At 36.1% G+C, this 27,233-nt stretch overlaps 1 protein-coding gene across 1 annotated transcript; it reads right to left on the reverse strand.

Moving 5' to 3' along the window:
- On the reverse strand, positions 1-26,850 carry Trim23 (tripartite motif containing 23). The gene is made up of 11 exons (XM_005065576.4): positions 26,694-26,850; positions 22,507-22,669; positions 20,524-20,645; positions 18,203-18,481; positions 17,472-17,654; positions 16,024-16,239; positions 13,368-13,502; positions 6,983-7,112; positions 6,423-6,533; positions 4,455-4,579; positions 1-2,153 (listed from the first exon to the last, which is right to left on the reverse strand). Exons 1-11 carry the CDS (start codon positions 26,772-26,774, stop codon positions 1,974-1,976), a joined length of 1,725 nt encoding a protein of 574 aa, XP_005065633.1. The 5' UTR covers positions 26,775-26,850; the 3' UTR covers positions 1-1,973.
- Between the last annotated feature and the right edge of the window lie 383 nt (positions 26,851-27,233).

A 27,233-nucleotide genomic window follows, 5' to 3' on the forward strand; every position in this document is an offset into this window, starting at 1 on the left:
TTACAGGTTGAACATTTTATTGCTTTCTATACTGATCATATGTGTAAGTGCAAATAATGACTTCTGCTGGCTATAAATCATTCCTGAATTACAGACCAGGGTTACACACTTGACATACCTGCTGTGTATAATTCATACAGTAATAACTAGATGAAATATAGAATTTCAGAGACATAAGGCAAATCTTAATATACTGTAATTAAAACATCTGCCGATTCTTAAAATCTGAAACCTCCCAAAGAGTACAATCTTAACAAATTACTAGTCACAGTAAATAGGAACCCGCCCGAGAAAAAGAATCACACTTAAACACTACAGTATATCTATATTACAGTCATATTTACGCACAATTTTAAATTTGTTTGGTTATATTTTAAGAATATGAATTACAAAGTTTAGCAAAATTAGTGAAATAATATACTTCATAATTTACAAGAAAACCAAGTACACATCTTAGTGTCAACACATTTTCAGTTACCTAGTACAGAAAATAGTTCAAGCAATGCAACATTTTTATTTTTCACAGTTACTAAAATCAGTCAAATATTAAATAATTTAATTACAAAGTATTACATATGCACACAAACTACTTGTAACAGCATGACCAGTTACTTTCTTGAAAAACCAAGGACAAAATATATTTTATTTACATATTGCCCATAATACGGGCTTTTTCTAATGTTGTGTTCTAAAAGGTTTAAAGAAAAGTACATTTTGAAAAAAAACTGAATCAGAACAGTGCCATCTAAAAATTACATCCCAGTGTCAGATATCACTGTCCTTGCAACTGCACTACAATTTAAAAATCAACTTCATCCTAAAGAAGAGCATTAAAAGCAAGAAATCTAGTTATTTAAATTCAAGAAATCATGCTTCCATAATAAGAGTATCCTTTACAAATAAGAAACCATGAAGAACACAGAATTTAACTTTTATTCACAATACTGCCATAATAAATGTAAACTTTTACAAATGTTTCTTTTCCTATAGACATGTTCTTCCTCTTAACTGAGACCTTGTCCTCAAGAGCCTTGATCCTTTTTACTGTCATGTGAATGCACTTAGTTTGGGAACCATGTTAAAGAAATTAGCATTCCCTACTGTTTGAGTAACTTTCCCTAAGGTGTAGGTAGTTTTCTATTTTGGTTTCTATGTGTTCATATAAAAGTGACTTACGACACTTTACCAACAAAGGATGCAGTATTACTTAGCCTAAGTAAATGCTTCAACAACTAAAGGACCAATTTAGGACCCTGTCCTAGGAAATAAATGTAGGCTCAATCCCGGAAATGGTTCTTGTTAGTGAAGATCAAACAACTTTCACAGTTTTATTGTTCTTAGTTTAGAACTGCTCTAATGATCAGGTCCACTTAGATAATATCTCATTCTCACTGTGTGCTATGCAAAATGCTTTAGGAGAGAGTTCTATTAAAACTGTAGAAAATACTAATTTTCTCTAGTTTATACTCCCCAGCATTAATGATACTGTTATACCAAATGTAAAAGTAAAGCAATCCTATTTCCCCCAATACAGCTTCAATTCCAGTACACAACTGCCATGTCTACTGCCAAAACTGAATTAAAAAGCAGGGTAAAGCTGTACTTCCTAGGATCTGGTAGGCACTCCACTGGCTGTTTTGTTTTGTTTCACTGAAATAAAGAACCTTTTCTTACTCATTCTCTATAACTACTCCTCCCTAATATACAGGTCATCTATAAACTGAAAATCTCCAGTATCTAATGTACCTTTTAAAAGTCTATATCCAAGAAATTTCTATTTAACCAATGTAATATGGTCATTTAAAACTGCCACAAGATAATTTTAAAAAGCAATGGCATACTTAGTTCTCAGTCCAGGATTCTTATATACACATCCTATATTAACTATCATATTTGAGATGTAAAATTTCTTAGGATACATTACATGCAGAGTAACATTTAACCATAAGCTTGAAACAACTGCTGCATTAGAATCAAGCAACATCCAGCACTCCAGCAGCCACAAGTTGTCGGGACAGCCAGTCCAACCCTTCATAGAGCCCCATACCACTTCGAGCATCACAGCCCTGAATATACCAGCTCCTACCACAACACAGTTTATGGAGACTGAGAAGTTCAGTGATTTCTTCTACTGATAGGGCTCCAGCAACATCCTAAAAGACACAAAATATAATTTTTATCAGTCCTTCCAAGGGATCATTCCTCTTAATTATTTATATAGAAAGATGTTGATAAAATTTTTTGTTTTTTTTTTTCAAAACAGGATTTCTCTGTGTAGTCTTGGCTGTTTTGGAACCTCTTTATAGACCAGGCTGGCCTAGAACTCAGAGATCTATCTGCCTCTGCCTGAGTGCTGGGATTAAAGGTTTGTACCACCATTTCTCCACTGCTAATAACATTCAAATTGAATCCTAAACAAAACCTATATTTACTTTCAGTAATTATTCTGAGATTAATTGAAAGAAATTAAGGACAATATAATGAAATCAATCACAGCTATGCTTCATATCTGAAAGATACTACCTAGGTAACCATAAGGCATCAGTCATCTGGCCCTATCCGGCCCAAAAAGAAAAGAAGTACATATATAAAGTGGTATATGTAGAAACAAACAGGAATTTTTCAATTTAATATGTTATCAACACATGTAGGTTATCTTAAATTAAAACTGCAATGTAATTATTTAACAAGTCCTGCCATTATTGAAGTCATGTGTTCATATGCTATTATAAACCTACATATATGATTAGCCCTCTACATCCATGGATTCAACTGGTTTAAAAATTTTCAGATATTATATGCCCATTCTGAATATTCCTTGCTCCTATTTCTCAGAAGCAACAACTAGTAACATTTTTTTACAGACTATGCAGACTTGTACTTGGTGTTATTCTATTAACATCTATTAACATACCATTTACATTTTGATAAGTTTATAAGTAACCAGCAGATGATGTCAAATATATAGAAGAGTGTGTGTTATACTCACTATAATACTAAATATTATAAAAAGAACTTTAAACATCCAAAGGCTATGTATAATTTTGTACATTTACAAAATTATCTTGGGTAACATGAGAGTAAAGGGGTATATGCATCTAAAACTTGAATAGACATTTCCACTGTCTTGTAATACTGTTTAGTTGACTATGCCAGCAGTGTATGACTCTAAGGATTCTGACAGTTAATCTTTAGCAACATCACAAGTATTTTATCTACATATTTACTGGTCAGGTAAGGACGTTTCAGTTCTTTTTGTTTGCCTGTTCTTGTTAATTTTTAGTGAGGTGAAAATTCTTTATTCTTCATTTTACTTTCCCCTCCTATGACTTATTTAACTTTACTTCAAAGAAATAAGAAATGGTTCCATGGTTAAAAGCACTGGCTACTCTTCCAGAGGACCTTGGTTTTATTCCCAGCACACAATTGTCCTCACAACTATGAGGCTTGGCTTATGATTGTCTGTTTCTCCAGTAATAGGGGCTCTGACACCCTTCTGGCCTCTGTAGGCCAGGTATGCACATGCCCAAACATATGTAGAGGAAACACCCATATACAAAACTTAATTAAAACCCCACCATTATGTCAGTGGTTAAAAGCATTTTCTAACATGCTGGGCAATGGTGGTGTACACCTTAATTCCAGCCTTATCTTTCATCTTCTCTATTCAGCCACTATCCTACCTTATAGAAATCCTCCAATCTCTTCCCACGTTTTTATTCCTCTAATTCAAGGCAGTATTAATTACATGTCCTATGTTTACTACCTGGCTGTGGTTTTTTTTTTCTACCCCCAAAATTAGTCTTAACATCTTGGTATGATGTTATCATATACTAACAAGTCCAAAAAGTTTGATATTTTTTTCTTCTGCATAAAATCTTAACTTTTTCATTCTAGCCCTGGAAGGCCTTTACAACATGAGCAGATCTATTTTGATCTAGGTTTTCTTCATTCTCTACCTCAATTTCATATGTTAGTTTGATGCTCCTTAAAAATACACATGCTATTTCTCTTCCTGTTAGGATGCTATCACAATTTTAATTCCAATCTTATAACCTAAGCCTTTTATCTTCTTGAGTCAGGATCTTGCTTTGCAGCTCATGCTAGCTTTGAGATTTTTATACAGTCCAGGACAGCCTAAACTCCTGATCTACCTCCCTAAACACAACACTTAGAGCCTTTAAGATACTACTTCATTTAGAATACCTCTGTCTCCTTATTGAAGTTACTTCCCAGTTTATCTTGTATCCATATACAAGAATGCATTGTCTGCATCAATTACTTGATTTGTGTTTGTGTGTACTCTAGGATACCCAAGGTAATTATTTTCCACAGCAGAAATATTACAGATAGCTACTGAGTTGACTCTTTGAAATCTTCTCATCTTACTTATGACATGGAATATACAAAGCTACTAAAGTAATAAGTGTTTTGATACAAAAAAAATCCATTACCTGTTTGTTAGCAAAAATCAGGAGCAATGCATCTCGTAGTTCTTTTTCTGTTAACAACTTTGCAAGTTCACTGTGTGCTTCACTAATTCTATCTCTATGACTGCTATCAACAACAAATACAACAGCTACCAAAAAACACACAAAAATATTCAAGTTATTTGTTAAATTTCAGTAAGTTAAGCAAGTAACATTCATTATTCTAGCTAAAGTTTGTTTACCATCCCTATCTTCATTTAAAGGTTGCCTACTTAATAGCAGGACTTAATATTTTTTTCTTTTTGCAAATGTTTTAATGTTTCCAGTTTTACAAACTATTAGTTCTTATCTGAATTATTTCCTAAGTGCTGTTGTGACAAAACATCAAAAACATAAAATAACTTAAAAAATAACACAAATGTAATGCCCTATGGCTGTGAAGATCAAATATCCAGAGTAGGTTAAAATTCAAAGTATCAGCAGGAATGTACTTCCAGGTCATTGCTGAGAAACAGTTCTTGTTGGCCAATATATTGTGGCCTTTACTCACTAGACCAGTAGCAACCCCACACCCCAGTTCTGAAGCATATCCTTAGAAATTACAGGGTCAAAATCACCTCTTATAGAGCTTTATACTCTGAATCACACTCCTTTGTAGGACTTAATAATTAATGATATAATCTTAAGTAGTTTACTTCATAGATTTACTTTCTCTTCCTCTGATAGGATTTATGAAACTCACTCTATCAAACACAAACAGCTCTCCTCTGCCTCTTGCATAAGATCTACCTTGAGGCTACTATTCTTTGAAAACTTCCTTTACAAAAAGTCTTGCGAAAGCAGAAGGGGAAGACTATTTTGGTGTAGAAGGACCACTAAGAGGAAAAAGGACAGTATGATGACACATACAAATGAAAATGCCATAATGAAACGCATTACTTTGTATGCTAATTAAAAAAAAGAACTGCTGGGTACACTCTGGAGGCAGAGGCAAAAGGATCTTTATAAATTTGAAGCCAGCCTTGTCTACATAGCAAGCTCCAGGCCAGGTAAGGCTACATAGTGAGACTATGTCTCAAAAACTTGAAAAACAAACAAACAAAAACATTTATGGAAAAAATATAATCTTTAAAAAATAAAATATCACCATGATTATCTCTCTAAAGTATTCCTCTCCTTCAAAATTATGGCTCATATTAACCATAATAACTAAATTTCCTGGGTAAAACTAGTCTAACATCTAAATGGGACTACGATAGATGACATACTAAACAAATGTATGAGTATGCTTCATGGGAGGGGGCACAGAAGTGTAGAATGGAGACAGGTGTGATAAAGGCTACATGAAATGCTGGGATATGTATGGTTTGGTCAAGAAAAAGCTATGATGAGTTCCTCTGGGATCACACTGATTATAAATCAGGGAGTAGTACTGTTGAACAATTATAATAGGCTAAATGTTACCCTCAGAATACACATATATGCCACAAATTCAACTTCATGTTGCCTTATTGTCAGCAATGGTATCCATTAAGAATATTGACAACAGATTTCAACTTTAATAACAATCAGCAGGAGGTATGTATGTTTTTTTTATTCTATAATAATGGCCTTTCATGAGTATAAAGTGATGTACATATCCCAGTTTACCATTACTTTTAAAATTTAAATAAAATACATTTAGATCATTCCTTCCACTATCCTCCCCTGCTCAAACTTTTTTTTTTTTTTTTTTTTTTTTTTTTTTTGGTTTTTCAATACAGGGTTTCTCTGTGGCTTTGGAGGCTGTCCTGGAACTAGCTCTTGTAGACCAGACTGGTCTCAAACTCACAGAGATCCACCTGCCTCTGCTGGGATTAAAGGTGTGCGCCACCACCGCCCGGCTCCGCCATTATTCTTTTAAATAACAGTTTTGTTAATTAAATGAAAGGACTAAAATCTCATCTTAAGAATTTTTTTAAGTTAAAAAAAAATGTCATTCTTGACTCTTACCTTGTGTATTGAGGTAATAATGTTTCCACAATGGTCTTAATTTGTGCTTTCCACCCACATCCCAAATGGTAAATTTTAGATTTTTGTATTCCACAGTTTCCACATTAAAACCTGTTTTGTCAAAACATTACTTATGTATTTATATTTATCAATGAATGACACATCAAACAGAAGCAAACCGCTTATATTTTGAGTTAGCAATTGTCTGCTTACGGCAACAGCTCCTGAAGCCAAACCAACTATACTACTACTCCTTCGGGGAATGTCTACCTTTAGCAGCTGCAAGATCTCTACAGTCTCACCAAGTTCCTCAGGAGCTAACACATCCATACACCTGCCAGCTCTGCATCACTGCCACCTCCTCTTTCCTAACGTCAGTCAGATTCTGTAAGCTTCTATCCCATCTGACTGTTCAGTAGCATTCAGTCTTCTTTGCTCTGTCACCATGCATGTCAGCCCCCACAACCATGTCTTAGCATCAGAAAAGGGAACCTGCATAACATTACACTCACAGAATTCAGCTAGCTACAGGCCAGTTGGCTATCAGTATTCAAACTTACCAATTGTTGGAATAGGCTGCATGAACTCATCTTGTTTTAACTTGAATAAAATAGTAGTTTTTCCAGCACCATCTAATCCTAATGTAACTACTCGGATTTCCATTTTGGGTCCAATATGAACTCTGTTATCCTGTGGTTTTGAAAAAATTGAAGTCAGAATATGACAATATGTTGTTTTTTAACCATGTTGAGTGACAGACCTTGTCCCAGAACAAAGTTAAGGCACCTGACACTAGCCTCCAGACTACAGGTACATGCCAACACGTGAACATGTAAATATCACACAGAAATTTAAAACCTCAAAAAAAGGGGGGAAATTAAAAATAAAGACCACTGCTAAACTTCCAGCAATAGCTCTTAATAATATAATACTGATCTTATTTTTCTAGATATATTCCACATTGGGTAAGAAATATAAAACAAATGTACTTTTCATTTCCTTTTAATTTTTGTTTATTTTTCTAGTGCTAGGAAACAAACTCAGGGCTTCATCCTTCAACAAAAGACAATATATCCCAACTCTCCAAATATCCTTTGAAAAACAATATAAAAATAATAAAGCTATTATTTTTCACTTGCTATATGTTATGGAAAGCTTTCACTTTAATATATACTGACTAAACAATTTGATAGTTTATAATCTGTGAAGCACAACTTAACCAATCTTAGATTTTAGATCATTTCTGACTTTTTGATGTTTACAAAGAATTGAAATGAACATATGTATATACATTCCTAGTACAAGACCTGTCTATCTTCTCTCAATTATAAAAATGAGACTAAAAAGGAAACATTTAGTAGACTATGTTTTAAATTTATGTAAAAATTTATACAATACTTCCTGACATTTAGGTGCTATATGTTATAGGAATTACTGTCTCGCTCCCTTTTAAACTTTCTTTTTATAAAATATGTAATTTATTTTAATTTTATGTTCATTGGTGTTTTGCCTGCATGCATGTCTATGTGAGGTTGTCAGATGCCCTGGAACGAGAGTTACAGACAGGTGTGAGCTGCCATGTGGGTGATGGGAATTGAACCTGGGTCCTCTGGAAGAACAGTCAGTATTCTTAACCATTGAGCCATCTCTCCAACCCACAGAATACTATTTTCTTGACTTTTATGATACAAATTTTTTCTGGATACCAATACCCTTTTTAGAATCTTATTTTCTTTTTAAATGTTAATATTTCTTTAGAAATGTATGAGAGCTTTCTTTTCATTCTAGTTAAGCTCAATTGTTCAATAAACATCAACTTAATCTATATATGGGCTCCCAAATCTACAATGTAGTTCCATACTACATCTCAGAAATAACATGATATAAAGACAAAACTCTAATTGTGAGAACCTCAGATACTAGCTAAGATGCCACAGCACTGAGGCCAAAACAAAACCAAGAAGAGATCTGTGGTTGGAACTAGTAGAAGAGCTTTATTAACATGGATAAGTCCTAGTTTGATCTCTAGTACTGCTATTAAATGGACAAATAAGTTGAGGCATTCTTAGTGTCCATCACTGTTCTTTCCTTACCAAACATAACAAAATATAAACTAGAGAATCATAAAATGCTAGTAAACTGCATTCAACAACTAATTAAAATGATTACACACCATGACCAAATGGGTTTGTGCATGGAAGATATTTCAACATCTACTTAATATACCCCATCAACAAATGAAGACAGGTACCCAGTGATGATCTCAACTGACACCAACAAAGTATTTGAGAAAATCTATATGCCTTTACAATTAAAAAAAAAAACAAAACAGAAATAGAAACCATACACATGAAAATCCCATAGCTAACGCCTTTAAGGTAAGAAAAAGACAAATCTCCCTTCTAGCCATCTCTACTTAACATTGTATTATAGGAGTATTCAACATACTACTGGATTAGAAATCTTAACTAGAATAACTAAGAAGAAAAGACATAAAAACATCCAATTTTTTAAGCCGGGTGGTGGTGGCGCACCCCTTTAATCCCAGCACTCGGGAGGCAGAGGCAGGCGGATCTCTGTGAGTTCGAGGCCGGGCTGGACCGACAGCCTCCAAAACAATACAGAGAAACCCTGTCTCGTAAAACAAAAAAACAAAAAAACAAAAAAAACAAAAAAAATCCAAATTTTTTAAAAATGTGAAATTCTCTTTATAAATGGCATGATCTTGATGTAGGAAACCCTGAAGACCCCGCCCAAAAAAAAAAAACCTGTTAGAATAAATAAATTAATCACAAGATCAACAGAAAGCCAAGTTCTATTTTAAACATCAATAATGAACAATTCAAAATAAAATCTAAGAAAGCAATCACATTTACAATAGTAGTATCAAGAGCAATAAAACAATAACAAACTTAGCTAATGGCTTCAAAGACCTGTATATTGAAAACTACAAAACTTAAAAATAAATAAAACTTAAGAAGACAGAGGAGGGATATGTGAGGTGGCTCAGTGGCTCATTTATTGCTCTTGCAGGAGGCCAAGGTTCACTTCTCAGCATCCACACAGAGGCTCATCACATCTGTAACTCCACTTCCAAGGAATCTGACATCCTGATCTGGTTTCAGCAGGCACCAGGCACAAATGTGGCGCACATACATATATGTAGTCAAAATATTATAGCCACAAAATAAAAATAATTATTTAAAAAAACTGGAAATCATTGCTATATTACCACACATATAAGAAGTTAACAAAGGGGCTAGAAAGATAGCTCAAAGGTTAAGAGCACTGGCTGCTCTTCCAGAGATCCTGAGTTCAATTCTCAGCATCCACATGGTGGCTCACAACCATCTTTAGTGGGATCTGATGCCCTCTTCTACCATAAAGGCATACATTTAGATAGAGCACTCATACACATAAAATAAATAAATCTAAAAAATTTAACAAAGACATCTTAGGCATTTCATGTTCCCAGATCTGAAAATCAATATTGTTCAGGTATCAGTGTAAGTTCTACCCAAATCCCACTGACATGGAGTGAAAGTGGTAGAGTATTTGTATAATATATACCAAAATACAGATTAGAAAACAAAAGACAACATTTGTGAGGAAAAAAATCTTACAGGCCTCAAGGAACACAGCTAAAACAATTTTGAAGAGAATAGAGTCAGAGGACTAACACTTTCTGACATCAAAATATTTTGCAAAGCTACAAAAATGAAAAACGTGAACTGAAACTAAGTCAAACAAACCGAGTAGAGTGCCCAAATATTAAACCACATATACAACCAAATGATCTGCACCAAAGATGACTCAACAAAGAAAAGATGGTCTTCAAACCTGTGATAAACTGAGGATTGGTGTGTGAAAGAATGAAGAGGTACACTTACCTTACACCACACACAAAAATTAACTCAAAATGAATTAAATGAAAAGCACTCCTAACTATAAAGCTAGAAGAATACAATGAAAAGCTTCAATACCTTGAACCTGATATAGCTAACTGGATATGATACAAAAGCACAGGCAACAAAAGCGAAACAGGCTGGCAATGGTGGCACACACCTTTAATCCCAGCACTCGGCAGGCAGAGGCAGAGGCAGAGGCAGATCTCTGTGAGTTCAAGGCCAGCCTGGTCTTCAGAGAGAATTTCAGGTCAGCCAGGGCTACACAGAGAAACTGGATCTCAGAAAACACACACACACACACACACACACACACACACACACACACACACACAAGGCAAGAACAGGTAAGTAAATTTACATCAAATTTAAGACCTTTCTGCATAATAGGTCATAATAAAGTGAAAAAGAAATTTATCAAATGGAGTAAAATACCTAGGAAAAAAATACCCAGGATACATAAAGAACTCTTAAACAACAACAAAAAATGTGAATCAAAATCTTAAAGAAATACTCAAGACAAACAGCCAGAAAGCTTATGGAAAGAAACATATCGTTAACCAAAACAAAATGCAAAACAACACCACAGTAAGATAAAACCTCACCTGAAATGTGGAGAAATTATAACCTTTTGCAACAACAGTAAGGTTATGCTACGTTAACCATAAGTAACATACAATAAAAATTCCTGATAACATAAAAATAAGGCTAGGAATATAGCTTGTGGCTGAATGCTTCCCTAGCATGCACAAAGCTATGGGTTCCATGCCCAGGACTACATAAACCTGGTGTGGTGACACAAGCCTATAATACCAGCACTAGATGTTGAATCATGAGTATCATCATTAGTTCAGTGTCATGTAGTAAGTTTGAGGCCAGCACAGGCTATATACAAAACTTTCTCACAACAAAACAAAATTTAAAAAATTTAATGCAAAATTTGAAAAAACCTTACTACATGACCCACTAATTTTATTTCTGGGTATATCACCATAAGAACTGAAAATGGAGGCTTGCAGAGATAGCAAGACAGGAACTGGAGATATGGCTCAGCAGTTATGAGCAATGGCCACTCCTCCAGAGGACCTGGATTCAATTTTTAGCACACATATGGCAGCTCACAACCGCCCTGTAACTCCCATGCTGCCTTATGGACTCCATTAGTATTTCACACATGTAGGGGACAGACATACATGCAGGCAAAACATCCATACACATATATTATTTATAATTAAAATTAAAACAAAGTTTAAAATTGCCAGGTGGTGATGGTACACGCCTTTAATCCCAATAATCAGGAGGTAGAGGCAGATGGATCTCTGTAAGTTTGAGCCAGCCTGGTTTACAGAGCTAGTTTCAGGGCAGCTAGTACTATTATATAGAGAAACTCTCTCTCGAAAAACCAAAATAAATAAATGAAAACAAAGCAAAGTTTAAAATTAAAGAGTAAGAAAAGATTGGTACAGCCATGAACACAACAGCACTTAATAACCAACAGATAGAAGCAATACTAGTGCCCATGAACAGATTACCACATAAACTAAATATGATGTGTAAATACAGAGAAACATTCCTCAGTCTTAAAAGAAATGCAATCCTTTACATATTAGATCATGAACTTTCAAGATGTGGATGTTAAGCTTGAAAAACGCCTGCCACAAAAGAGAAATACTATAGTTGTTCCAGATAGATAAGGTATTATAAGCTATTCAAATTCACAGCAGAGACAGGAGAATGGTGGTTAGCAAGGATAAAGTATGTGTTTCAGGTGTGTTAAGATAAAAAGGTTCTCTGGTTCTGCTTTACAACAATGTGAATATACTTAACAGTTCTAAACTGTCCTCTTAAGAGAGGTAAGGTCAGGACTAGGACAATGGTTCAGTGTAACTGGTAAGAGTGCTTGCATGAGGAACTGAATTCTGGTCCCTAGTACCCACATAAAACTCAGTATGGAAGACAGAGAAGAGATGGAAGGATCACTGTGGCTTACTGTCCTCCAGTCTAGCTCCAGCTTCAGTGAGAGGGCCCTGTCTCGAGGGTACAAAGCAAAGATTCATAAAAGCAAGACAACCAACATCTTGCTCTGGCTTCTGCACACACATGGTCACACACACATGGGTCACGCACACATGCACACAGTGTCTCACCAAACATAAATATTTAATTTGGTAAGATGGGAAGTTTTATATTACATATTTTGAACATAATTAGATCATGGTACTTAGAACTTTTATCTGATAAAACAGTCATATAAATTGTTATAGGGTGATCTTTAGGATATACACTTGAATAAAAAGCAAAGCACTCCACCTTTAAAAGTGGCAAAAGTATATAAAATATAAACATTTTTCTCTTGTTTTGATGAATAAAACTAAGAAAAATTCTAAACGGCTTTGTATGGTGAACAGAGTAAAAAGAGTTAGGGGACAGGGGCCGAAGTCTTTGCTGAACTTTGCACTGCAAATCTGATCTTCAACTACATAAACATTTTGCATAATTATATAACAAAATTAATTTTTTAATTGTTCCTAAAATAGGAAACAAAATAGAGTTCAAACAGAACCCATTATAAAAAAAACACCACATATAGGCCTTCTTTGGAGTCTGTCTCTCAAAACATAAACAGTTAAAAATGTGAGTAGACGCCAGGCATTGTGGTGCATAACCATGATACCAGCAACTGGGAGGCAGAGAAAGGCAGCTCAGACTGATCTCAGCTACACAGAAAATCCAAGGCCGCCTGCAATGCGACAGTATCTCAAAAAATTGTTTTTACCGTGGAAAAAATCTAAGAAATTTGAGTATTAGCTGGACACCTGATAATAAGATATTAAAAATATAAAATTACTAAATGTCTTGGGTCTAATTCCACTTAAACTGAAATTAGCCTCACTTGTTTCCATTTCCCACTGATTAAAGTTTTTATTGAAATTTTACAACTCATGAGTTTCCTAGTGTCCCTCTTTAATTTGATTTACATTTCATGCTACTTACTTACAATTTGTAGAAAGCATAGGTAAAAACAAGGACAGTGTATCACCTTTGTAAAAGTGACTGGGATACTGGCATCCAACTGAATGTGATCTGCAACCTCTGTAAACTGCTGCTGCTGTTTCTGCAGTGTTTCTAATAATCTTGTAATTTCTTGTTTTGCCAAGACAACTCTGCAATCATCCTAGAAAACAAGATGGTATTTCCTATGAAGTTTTTCCTCTTAAAAATGAAGACTTCATCAACTTTCAATAAAGACCATGTAACATCACAGTATTAAAAGTAAATTTTAGAAGCTAAGGAGTTACAGCTCAGTTGGTAAAAGGCTTGCCTCATGAGCATGAGAACTTTGAATTCAATCCTCAGAACATACATAAAAAGCCAGACACAGTGGTACTTGCTTGTAGTGTTGGAGAGATGCACATTTCTGCTGGATATTGTGAGCACCTGATTTGATGACGTTATCTCTACCTGTGGCTATTTGCTCTTTTACTTGGAAGCCTTACCCAAGGCCCTGCTCTGTCTAGAATTCTAGCAAGAACTCTAGCTGGCTGCTTTAATGGAACTTCTCTAGTCAGCTTCTGTTGAATATCTGTAAGTCCCCAGTATGACTACGTCACATTCCTACTTTTTTTTTTTCTAAAAATTTCATCTGAGAGGACAATCTGCTAAGCCAGAGACTCTAGCTGGTTCCCTTAGAGGGGTTTCTACAGTCAGTTTCTGTGGGATGTTTTGAGAACCCAATTTGAAGTTTCCCACCCCCCCCCCCCCACCAATTTATCTATTTACAGCCATCTATGCATCTATCTATCATCCATCCGCCTATCTATCAGCTATCATTTACTATTTACTCTTTTACTTTGACTTGATATAAACTTCACTCATTTTTGAGGCAGTATCTAAATGTATAGCTCTTGCTAGTCTGGAATTCACATTATAAACTAGGTCAGCCTTGAACTCACAGAAATCAACCTGACTATGCCTCCCTAGTGCTAGGATAAAGAAGTGCACCACAACACCCAGCTACATACATAAACTTTTTTTTTTGAATTTCCAAAATTTTATTGTATACATCTATTAATAACTTCACATTTAGAACATTTAGCATCAACATGATCAAGAATTAAATGACAAATATTTGAAGTGGGGGAAATCAAAAAGAAAATTGTATGTACATGAGTGTTTTGCCTACATATTTCTCTATGCACCACATGTGTACAATGCCCATGAAAATGTAAGAAACCTGTAAGAAGGACCCCATGAGCTTTTCAAAAACTTCATCTCCACCTATGAGAACTGATAAGTCACAGGAACCCCAAGCCAAGAGTAATGCACACCAAGTTGCTTCCTGTCTTCCAGTTTCCCTCTCTTGCTCCCTATTAAAAGTAGCCAAGAAGAAGCTAGGAAAAAATATACTTACACAGTTCCAGGCCAAGTATCAATAGATTTTAGAAGAGTAAGACAAGAATTAAAGAACATTATAAATGGCATGTATAGTGTCATAAAAATCTTGGTCATGAATTTGATGTACATAGGAAAAGGGGCCTGGTGGTGGTGGCAGAGGAAGGCAGATCTCTGTGAGCTAAAGGCAAGTCTGGTCTACAGAGTAAGTTCCAAGATAGGCTCTAAAGCTACAGAGAAACCTTGTCCTGAAAAAACCAAAGGGAAAGGGAACCTCAGCTTAAGAACTGCTTCCATTGCTGGCTTGGCCCATGGGCATGTCTGTGAGGCATTTCTTGATTGCTAATTGGCATTGGGGTCCAGTCCACAGTTGGTGGTGCCACCCCTTGGCAGGGAGGTCTGAGCTACATAAGAAAGGTAGCTGAGCAAGCCAAGGGAAGCAACCCATTAAGTAGCATTCCTACTTCCAATTCCTGTCTCCACCTTCCTTCCTTGACTTCCCTCACTGACAGATTGTTACCTATAAGACCGCAAAAAAAACAAAAACAAAAACAAAAACAACCCTTTCCTGCCCCAAGGTGGTTTCTGTCAGCATTTTACATAGCAACAAAGAACAAGCTAGGACACACATCAACTTTTACAAGTGAATATGACATAGGCTCAACAACAAACAAGACTAACAATGAGCTTGTAGGCTGGTCACACTCCACGTATAATAAGACATGTCAGAGAAAAATCTCAACACTGATAAAAAAGTTTTAAACTAATAATTTGAAATCAGTATAATTAGTAGCAACACATCAGTGAAGACAAGATAGACTTCAGCTTTTCAAAAATTCCTAGGGCAATAATTACCCCTTACCTCCCACTTGTGACATTTTTGAAAGGACAACCTTGAATCTCACTTATTAAGTTAAAAAAAAAAAAAAGAAAATCGTCTACAAACTAAGTAATGAATTAACGCTTACAAGAGCAAACATTTGAGTTACACCTTGAAGAAGGAAATTTTCCACTGAAAGAATACACTCTGCATCAAAAAGACAGAGCATGTGTTATAAAGAAAGGCAAAAGGACTTAGCATGATCAAAGAATGACATTACAGGGATCTTAGAATCGATAGCTTATGAACACTAATACGGTTGGTGGAATAATATGAAGTTACAGACCATGTCCTAAGAACAATACTAACATACTAACACATACAGCTGAACCCAGTCACTAAATTAATGAAAGAGTTGAGTGTATCTCTAATAATTGTGTGTTTAACATTGAAAATATAGCCTAACCACATATGAATTACCTACCTGCTGCAAAGTCTTTTCACAATGGAGACAGGCTGTTGAAACCTGGGACAAGAGAATGGTCATATCCTCTTGTTGCTGCCGGAGCCAAATCAGTTTTTCTCGAACATGGGCATCAACAACACTTAGAGCCATTTCTTCTTGACGACAAAGAGTTTCATGTAAATCAGAAAAATAAGCTCGGACACATGATCGGGCATTCTCTGCAGTACCTGGGACCTATGAAGATAAGAATAAATTTTAAGCAATTAAAACATTGAAATTTTATATGTAAAATAGCAAATATGAATATCATTTACACACTTAGAGATTTTAATCTCTTCATTAAACCTTTCCCTATAACTATGTATACTCTGAAATTTAAGTGTTAATAAATTATATTTGAAGCAAAATGAAACCTAATCTCCAGTTTTTCCCATCTCCAAACCTAATTTCAGTAAATGGTAAATTCATTCAGGTGGCTGAAGTTTAAAAAAAAGAAAAAAGAGAAAAACCACAATTCGTCTTTAACATCTCTCTCATATTCCATAACTAGTCTTTGAAAATTCTGCTGACTTAAAAATATTTCCAGAATCTAGTCATGCTTTACTGCCACCACCTCCAGCAAACTGGTCCACACATTGTAATTTCTCATCTGATTATGGTAAATAGTCCTCTAACTTCTCCTTAATTTCCTGACCAGTCAAACCACCCACCAATCAATACTGACAACTTAACTACCCTTTAAGATCTCAAATGCATCTTCTTTTTTACTGCTACTCCAGCATTACAGGACATAAACATCTCTAAACTGATTTCAACAGTGTCTTAACAGACCTTCCTGCTTCCACTACTACTGGTTTTCTAACTCACTTTTTATATTTAACAGGAACGTTCTTAATGCAAATGTGATTCTTTCATTCCTTATTTCACTCCTATGTCAATAGTTTAAAGGTTCATATTGGTCTTAAGCTGAAATTCTAAATTTCCCATCATGAATAAACTTTTAAGTCTTCGAGTTTTCTTATTGTTAGACCCAACTCAAAGCCCCAAACATAGTGAACTTCTTTAAGAACACACAATCCATCCAAACTTTACTTATAATCACTTGTGTGCATTCTTCCCTTTGTGGGATAACTGACTCCCAACACACTCTTCTTTCTAACTAGAAATCTCAGTTTAAACATCACTTCTAGGAAGTCTTCCATAAGGTATATGATGTGTTATACTTCTTAAGTACTACCAAGTATAGTGAGTGTAGTACTTCCCTACCCACAACACAAAATAATTATCAAACTTGAAACTCTCTTGTATGATAGATTATGAATACAATGAAGACAAAAACAGTTTAAAAATTTTATGTTCCATATCCAGTGTAGTACTATGCCACTATAACAGGACAATAACTAGAAGGTGCAAAAAATGAGAATGAAAAGGTTAAGAAAATAAAGAGGGAAGAAAACAATCCATACATGTTCTGTGTGAGCCATTCCAATTCCATCTTCCACTATTTGCTCTCCTCCTTCAATGTGCTGAACAATTCCTACTAATTTTCTGGAATAATCTGAGATTTCTTCAGTGAAGGTCCGTATGCAGTGAGCCATATCTAAAATTGATGCTCGGATCTGGTTAGCTTCTGGTTCCAGTACTGAATGCTACAGATACAACACAATTATAGGAAAGAATTCATAGTGCTGAGTGGTGTCTACTAATTTACAAAAACTACTCAAATCCCTTTTTAATAAAAACAAACATCAGCCTCAAGTGGCTTTTGTCAAACATTTCAAACAAGTACATTAGAGGACAAAAAAAAATTAATTTATTTTCACTTATTTTTTAGAGAGCTATACTACATAGAATTAAACCAGTAATTGGAAGTACATGCATTGTTATACAAGAAACCAAGAGTTCATCCAAAATCATATCCTGAGTTATCAATAGATATAAATGTTATTGAGGCAGTACATATTACAAAAACATGCACTCAAAGATGAGACTTTTCGTCTCCTGCTGGAAATAATCATGAAGTCTCTTTGAAATTAAACTATACAGAAACTAAAATCCTCAATTCCTTCCATGCTACTGAGACCAAGTCATTAATCACAACTTTTATCAGTTCTGTCTTCACATAAATAAACAGGTCAACAAAAATAAATGGTAGGCAGGTAAAACAGCTAGTTATTCAACTGAATTAAGTTCATACCTTGTGACCTTGGTGCTTTCCATATTCTTTGCAGACACAGCACATGAGTGGGCTAGTTTGACAACCTTCTTCCAAGCAAACAAACTCAATGGCATGCACCTGGTGCTGAGAGCACAGGGTTTTCTCATGAGGTTTATCAGCTAGAGGCACTCGCCTATGCTTTGCTAATGTCTTTGTAGAATGAGTAACTTGAGAACAGTCTGAGCACAAGTGAGTTGCACACACAGTGCAATATACAGATGCAACGTGAGCTTCATCTTCATCACAGCGGACGATGCTCTGATAAACAAAAGATTAATGCCTTAAAACTGAACCCACTCATTAAAACATGGCAAATTTTGAACTACAAAAACCCACAATCTTTTTTATTTAACTTTACCAGGCTCACCCATGATATTAAAAAAGGAACTTTGTTAAGTCAATCATTCCAAATAGAAACAAAGAACTAAGGGATTAAACAATGGTCCTCAAAATGAGAGGCTTCTAGAGCCAGAAGAAGTTCTGGAATCTTTAATCCATGGTGCAGCCAAACACATTACAAAACAGAAGGAAGAAACAGAAAACAACCAGCTGCAGCTTAATAACTAGTCAGCTGGATATAGCTTAGTTGATCACAAGGATTCCCTTAACCAACCAAAGTTTAGCTTTGCCTAAACTCTATATTGGTTTGGTTTACTAGACTCAGTACATGCATCAATAGCCTCCTAGAAATTTTATTTAATAATGAAATATACTGGTAAGTGTAACGGTCACGTGCTACCTAGCCATCTAAAAAATACTTTATATTTTTCAAGAAGTAAGAAGCTATCTCTGAAACTAAATAAGTATCAACAAAGGTTACAATTCTGGGGCAAAAATATATTTATTCTCATGAATAGTCTTTTTCCCTCAATGCTAGGAATTGAACCAGAACTTTATAAATGCCAGGCAAATGCTCTGTCATTGAACTACATACAAAAACATCTCATAGATTCACAGTTAGTGTAAAGATCTCTTCCATCAAATTTTCAAAAGAAATGGATCCATGGAAAAATTACTAACATTTTAAAAAGACTTAAATTCCCACTGCTTTAGTGGGTACCTGTCATGAGGATACATAAAAAGAAAATCAGCACTATGTTGTATAAATAACCCCATACTAAGGTATGCAATTAGCTGTGTAAACTTTGAAAAAAAAAAAAGACATCTTTGACTCAAGATGGGAAATTCTGATCTCAATAGATTTTGAGAGTTGAATTGTACATATTTATTTTCCAAATATATCCAAGTACTTTCCAATAGTTCCACAGGTGAATGGATTACCATTATGACTGGAAATCACACATTTAGAAGTAATAAGCCCTAAATCAGCTGCTAAATATTATTTGAAAGTTTCCTGAAGTATCAAAAGCAGGACTTCATCGATGATAAGCAAGTACGGCTGCATTGAACCATACCAAAGTCTTTATAAAATGCACTGGAAGTGTGTAAAAATAACCTTTCAGATAATGAGGAGTGCTTTGAAAACTTTTGTATAACATTAAAAGGCTGTAATTAACAAAAGAGACATTTAGTGTATTTTTCCAGAAATAAAAATTAGATAGTAGACAAATGATATCATTGATTGACAAATTTATAATTTTAAAATGACTCAAAGGTTGAAACATATTGCAACAGTGACAAAAAAAATATATATATATCATAATATATTTGCATCTTCTGTTTTCTAGACCTTGCAAATAATTTATAAGTACGCAGTACATAATATTCTAATGTTTCAAAATAAAGGTAAAAGACAGAACATATGAAAGGACTATAATGGTTTTATAAATGAGAACACTGTTACTTGCTGTAGACCATGCTGGTCTGGTTTACAGAGATCCACCTGCCTCTGCCTCCTAAGTGCTAGGATTAAAGGCCAGTAGCAACCTCCTCAGACTCTACTATTACGTTTAAATTAGTTCGTGTCTAAACTGAAAGGCCGCTCATACAGGTGGTCTATCTTTTCTTGTATTTTGCTATTGATGTTTAGTTTTGCATTTTCTATACTAATATAAATTAAACATTTCTCTTACTCTCTCATAATCTTGTATCTTAAAGGCTTTCCTTAGAAAGAACTGAATTGTGATAAGGAAAAGAGTTTACTCATGAAGCAGATTAGACATAGAATTTCAACAAATTTTAGTTTCTCTTTTATTTTTTTGAATAGTGAGGACTTTGGAACTGTAATGGAGTAAACTCACAGATAAAGCTAGCAAGGTAATCATGTGCTGATATTAGAAAATATTTTAGGATAAAGAAATTCATCTTATAATAAATATTTCAACAAGTCCCATGAGTACCTCTCCAGATATCCCAATGGCTTCCTCGGCAGCTCCATACTGACCAATATGTCCATTTTGCAAACGCTCTAGAAGCTCCAGTAAAGCAAAGTTTTTTTTCAACCCCCAGACACCTGAGTCTCCTAGGAAAAATAAGAAGAAAAAAAAAAGTAAACATAGCCAAATGGCATTTAATCAATTTACCTCATACCTTAAGAGTAATTTCTAACACATATAGTTCAGTTATTAATTATGTCTAAAAGTTGCCAGGACAGGTACTTGTTAATATTATCAAAGACCCCCTCAGCACAAGCAGACACATACCTTACAAATCTTTTCTTTTTCATTTTACTATATAAACTAAAATAAGCATTTCACTATTTTTCAGATATTTTACATCTATGTATGGTAAGAAATGCATTTTATGTCACAATTCAGGGCAACATGCACACACCAGAAAAAAAATAGTTTCACACACTAGGGGTTGGGGAGTTAGCTCAGTGATTGCAGTGTCTGCTGTCAAGTGTAAGGAGAGCTCTGAGGCTGCAAAGCCACATAAATACAGGTGGGGATGGTGGCTCTCTTGTAATTCTAGCATCAAAAGGTAAAGATGTGATCTCTGGTGTAAACAGTAGCAAGATTATCAATATTAGACAGTTCCCAAAGATTCTCAACATCAACCTTGATCATCCACATAAAGGCAGACAAATATACACAAATACTCACACATATAAACACACATACAAGCATGAACATCGTACATATAAACATGAGTGGATTTTTTTAAAAACTTGACAGATACTTTTATAGTGGTTTGCAATATACTGCTGTGTTTTACTTTATTTCTTTTTAAAGATATTATAGGAGAAAGGCGTGACCTCAATGGCAGAGTATGTCCTGAGAATGTGAAAGGCCCTAGGTTCAATCCATAGTGTGTACGCGTGTACACACACACACACACACACATACACACACACACACACAGGAATATAAACTGTTTACAATCAATTAAATGTATTTCATGACCACAAGAATAAGTTACAATTCATATTTATAAATTACTGTATAAAACATACAATGGACAATCTTTAAGTAAACTGCAACTAGAAGAGCTAAGACTCCCCACCTTTTTTTAACCTATGATGGCCAATGGATACATAAATTCCTCATAGTGAGGGCTGATAAGATGGCTTAATGTTTAAAAGCACTGGCTGCTTTTTACAAAGGATCCAGATTTGAGTTCTAACACCCACATGGTGGTTCACAACCATCTGTAACTCCAGTTCTGAGGAACCTAACACCTTCTCTGGGCGTCAGGAGGCACCAGGTAATATAGAGATGCATGAAAAAATAGCCATATACATTAAATAAAAAATTTTAATTAAAAAAAAAGACACCTCATAAAGCCACAAAACAACTCAAGAGAATGAGCCCTCTCAGATAAGGCTTTGCAAAGGTTTGAATAAGAACAGGCAGTTTCTTTACCCCAAACTGAGTACATCAGGACACGTGCCTATTCATGCAGACACTTGCAAACACCCACTGTTTTCTGAGCCTACAAATAACAGCCACACCATTCAGCAGCTAGGAGCTGGTGAGTTTCCACAGCACAAATACGATTTTATATTAGTGCCATCTTGTAAATGTTAATAAAATAAAAACGTAAAAAGATAACATTGACAAGGTCTACCAGGCTCCTTTCGTGTTTGTCTTTTTTTTTTCTGTAGAAACAACTCCAAAAACAGTGTCTGGTTTCTTAAAACTCGGCTATCTTTATCCTCCTCTTTGACATTATAACCTCTTTTCTCAGTTGCTACTACACAGACCACTGAAGCATGTCTTCCTCAGCTATACTGCCCCTCTGCAAGGCTTTCTCCTTGTTTCCATTTGTCTCATGTATTTTACAAACAGAGGTCCAGCTATTCCACTTGTGCAAACAAAGAAATATCAGAACAACCATTTAAAAATATGACCTTGGGAATTTCATACAAATAATTTTCCTACCTAGGTCTGTTACTTGTCGATCAAACGGGCAACGTATTGCTCTTCCATGCAGAGGCAAGCGAGTAAGACAGTCATGACAGACTGTGTGACCACAAAGGAGGAGGCGAGGAACTTTATCCCCTTGCAAAGAGAAGACATCTTCACAAACCCCACATTCCAGAACCTAGTATTGGAAACAGAATGTCTATGAATACTATTGAAACAATGTTCTAGTATTTTAAAGTTTAAAAAGAATTGACCTAGTTAATATATTAAATCAACCTTAATACTCTATTCCTCCATTGTGTGGGGGACTAAAATATAAAACCTTAAATCATATTTTTATTCATTCCCATTTGACAGACCTTGCCAAAGTGAAACCTCCTTGAAATTAACATAAGTAACATAATCTAATCTTCTGAAAACTGAACATGTAGCAATTTATAATTCTTCTGAAACCCCCAATTAACAATCATTTCACCTCACTTTTCTGTTTTAAAAAATGTTTTGAGATTTATTTTTGTATATGGATGTTTGCCTGTAAGTATGTCTGTGCACCTTGTTGTGTGGTACTCACAGAAGTCAGAAGAGAGTATCAGCTTCTCTAGAGCTAGTTACAAATGGTTGTGAGCCACCTTGTGGGTGCTGGGAATCAAACCCGGATCCTCTGAAACAGCAGTCAGTATTCTCTACAGATTAGTCATCTCTCCTCTAAATCCTGTTTTATTTCCTTGTCATATGACATTTCACTGAGCAGCTCTGAATGGACCTCAGTCCAAGCTGCCTCAAGTATACAGTGATCCTCCTACCTCTTCCTTCCAAATGCTAGGATTATAGGATGTATCACTATGTCCAGCTAAAACACCATTGACTTTAAAAAAAAATTTTAAATGTGTGTTGGGATGACACTCAGTTTTCTAAACTATAAAACACTTGTAAGAAAATTTCCAAGGAATATTCAATTATCTTCTAGACTTCACAAAATAATGTAAAGGCAAAAGCCAGATTAGATGAAAATTAAATTTCAATTCCTATTCTTTATTAAGAAGTTGCTCTGACTTGGAAAATATTTGACTATCTAGTTGTAATCACAGGTAGCTGTGAGAACCGACTCACTCTGACTCTCAGGTCCATGGGTTAATATTTTATAAAAATAATCATAAAACTGTAATTATCATAGCATACCATTTTCACTGCTTTTACAACTATTGTTTGTGTTGTTTACAGTTTTAATTATCTTTAAAACATTCACAATGGCCGGGCATTGGTGGCGCACGCCTTTAATCCCAGCACTCAGGAGGCAGAGGCAGGCGGATCTCTGTGAGTTCAAGGCCAGCCTGTCTACAGAGCAAGTTCCAGGACAGCCTCCAAAACAATACAGAGAAACCCTGTCTCAAAAAAAAAAAAAAAAAAAAAGAAAAGAAAGAAAGAAAGAAAGAAAGAAAAGAAAACATTCACAATGAATTGTCCATTGTCTACCAATCAGGACACACTACAATCTGGTCCTGTACCCTTGCTTCACTGCCATACCCTGCAGATCCCTATGGTCCAAGTGCGTCCCAGGACAGGGCAGTGCTTAACTCTTGCTCTATACTAATTAACGTTGAGGAAACTGGGAAACATCTACTTTCTGGCTTCCTTTTTAAGGTTTTTATTTTCATAAATTAAAAAACTCCCAAGTACCTAGCTGTTGTTCTACCCTCCCTTACTCCAGTGGAAACAGCTGCATTACCCTTTGGGTTTCCATGTACTCTGACTATCTATCTGCCCGTCGGACTCAAACACTTCAATACTTTCACTGACTAGCACATCTCTCCCTCTAACAACAAGAACACAAAACAATACACTCCAAAGAGTAAGCCCCTATGTTCTTTTCTTTTTTTTTGTTTTTTTTTTTTTTGTTTTTGTTTTGTTTTTTGAGACAGGGTTTCTCTGTATTGTTTTGGAGACTGTCCTGGAACTCACTCTGTAGACCAGGCTGTTCTGGAACTCACAGAGATCCGCCCACCTCTGCCACCAGCGCCCGGCTGCCCCTATGTTCTTATGTAAATAAAATCCAAGTAAAATAAAAATTAAAAACAAAAACAACGCAGCCCACCATCAACCACACACAACGCAAAATTAAAAATAGAAAAATTAGAGTGGAAATCTCATCAGACACATTACAATTTTAAACTTGGTTCTCCAATACATTTAGACTTAGAAATTGAGATGCAGGACTAGAGAGATGGCTCAGTGGTTAAGAGCACTGGCTGTTCTTCTTGAGGTGGTGAGTTCAATTCTCAGCACCCACATGGTGGCTCTCAACCACCTGTAACTGTAGTTCCACCGGATCTGACACCCTCTTCTGGTGTGCAGATATACATGCAGACAAAACACCTGTACACACAGTAAATAAATAAATGTTTAAAAAATAAGAGAGACTGAGATGCAAACATCTTTTACTGTAATTAAACTGGTATTTCATAGTTGCCTTGAATACTGGTATAGTTCAAAAAAGTTAAATGTAGGTATAGTTCACAGAAAAAAAAGAGACAAATTAAAGTATCTTAAAAATTATATTAAGCTAAACACGTAAAGAAAACTTTATATTAAGAATTCACTCTAACTCATTAAAGTGCAAAGAAAAAGTACACCAACATACTTTTTCAAAAAGTTATTAATGCTTTGAATTAATAAAATGAAGCAATTGGAGGAAATGCAGGAAAACAACTTCACTGACTGATATGAAAAATTTACTGAGTAATAACAGCAATGGAAGCAATTTAGCAGTTTAAGGAATGTATTCTAAACTACCTCAAACATGAGACAAAATCCAAACGTTTTCATCCTTGTTGATATTGTTGTCTCTCATTTTTGCACATGTAGGCAAATGTCCTCCTACTGAGTCACATCCCCAGCCCACATGTGACAAGATCAATATGTTATTCTTTAACGCCCCATTTATATCATTAAAGAATTAAAAACAAAATTAAATGAACATATAAACACTAAACTGAAAGATAAATTATGGTGCATTCATATGCCATAACTGCAGGCCATTAAAGATTAAAGTTTCTTCTGTGTATACACAGAATGACTAAAGTGGAAAGTGCTAAGAAGAATGTACAACATGCTACTTCGTCCAATTATGGAAAAAAAAAACCTTTAGATTCACAAAATATTCTGCAGGTAGTCTCCATTTGGCAAAAGCACAATTCAAAATATTAATCTCAAACATAAAATATGCTTAATAACAAGGGTTCTTCTACATTTCAGATCTTTGTACCTTCAATGTAATTTGGATTCAATATAAAAAGTTAACTAAACCAATAAAAAGGGACTAATAATAAATTACTAGCATAAATTCCTCAAAAAAGGCCTTTGTTAAAAAAAAAAAAGGTATCTAGCATTTAGCGAGTAATGACCAAGTGGACTTGGTTCACTGTTATCAACCCAAGTGTATATTACAATCACTTCTGGGAATTTAAAAACTATATTGTTGTCAACACAACTCAGAAAGAGAATACCAATCTCTTGTTTGCAGATGATCTCCAAAGTTACTCCGTAAACCACTGACTGGCTCCTTTCAGATCTGTGTTAACAGTGGGTGGGGGAATGAGCTTGATGTACTTCGTCTTTAGTAAAAGCATTTTACAAATATGTGGTAGAATCTTCCAAGCAGAGGGTATACCATACATCTAGTGTTAAACCCCACCTACGCTGCAGCTGGAGACTTTTCACACCGTTCTGTTCAGAGGCAAAGGGCGGGTCAAAAACGTCCATGTATAATTACAGCAACAACTCAATGTTGAAAAGCAGCCTTTGACAAACCAGTAAACGCCGGGCCCTCGCTACGCACTGTAGGAAGCTAAACCTCGGGTTCCTCCGTGTAAAACGCTAAGTAGCAAGCATCAACCACAGTTCTTGTCACTGTAACGGCTGGTTAGCACATCCACGCCAACTAATGCCTGCGGAGGCTTCACTGGAAACAGAGGAGCAGGGGAAAGCCCAACCCAGGTCAGCCTCCGCAGCCCCATCCAGGCAGGCCACTTTAGACAACAGCAGGCCGAGGACGGCGCGGGGCAGGAAGGGCTCGTAACGCCCACCCGGTGCCAGAGGCCGCGCAGCCCGCCCGGCCTAGCCTGGGCCGCAGAGTCGCCCCCAGCTCTCCAGGACGAGCCGAAGGGAGGCCGCAGGTGGAGAACAGAGCCCGCGAGTTCCCTCACCTTCACCACAGCCGTCCCCCGGCTGCCCTGCCGCCCACTGTCTACTCCGGCTCCGGGCTTGTTTACAGCTAGGGCAGCCATCCTGGACGGAGCGGCGCCACAGCAGCAGCAGAGCCTTTAACTGAGAGGAGGAGTTGAGCGACCTACCCAGAAGCCTCAGCGCATGCCGCCGACGCGCATGCGCACTCCGGGCGGGGCGCCGCTCCGCCTCCTCCGGCCTTTAATCCGCCGTCAGTCATTGGCTGTGCGACCTGGGCGTGAACACTTTGGTTTTTCATGAGGGTGCCTGTGAGCGACAGGGGGAAGGGAGAAAATAAAAAGGATGGATGGGGCATAAATAAAATTTTAGAGTGAAAGTGCCGATCCTGTAATGATTTTTTTCCTCCAGAACTGAAGCGAGCCAGAGGGAAGAAATCAGCTAATCCCCGCCCCGCCACCGCTAGTTTGAATAAAATAAACTACAAATCCCAGCATGCCACTCGAGTGTCCTCCTACCCCCGCCCCTCGCGCCCCTGTCGCGCAGTGTAAGCTTTTGGGAGG

Source organism: Mesocricetus auratus, unplaced genomic scaffold, assembly GCF_017639785.1.
Source record: "Mesocricetus auratus isolate SY011 unplaced genomic scaffold, BCM_Maur_2.0 Super-Scaffold_100020, whole genome shotgun sequence".
NCBI lineage: Eukaryota > Metazoa > Chordata > Mammalia > Rodentia > Cricetidae > Mesocricetus > Mesocricetus auratus.

Bases quoted from the DNA above. Each gene is read 5' to 3' on its own strand.
- Trim23 (XM_005065576.4), bottom strand. From the start codon at position 26,774: ATGGCTGCCCTAGCTGTAAACAAGCCCGGAGCCGGAGTAGACAGTGGG. The intron at 16,240-17,471 runs GTATGGATTGTT...TTATCTTCATAG, and splicing joins GAATGGCTCACACAGAACAT to GTCCCAGGTACTGCAGAGAA. The intron at 7,113-13,367 runs GTGATACACTGT...TCAAAACCACAG, and splicing joins TCCCAGTCACTTTTACAAAG to GATAACAGAGTTCATATTGG.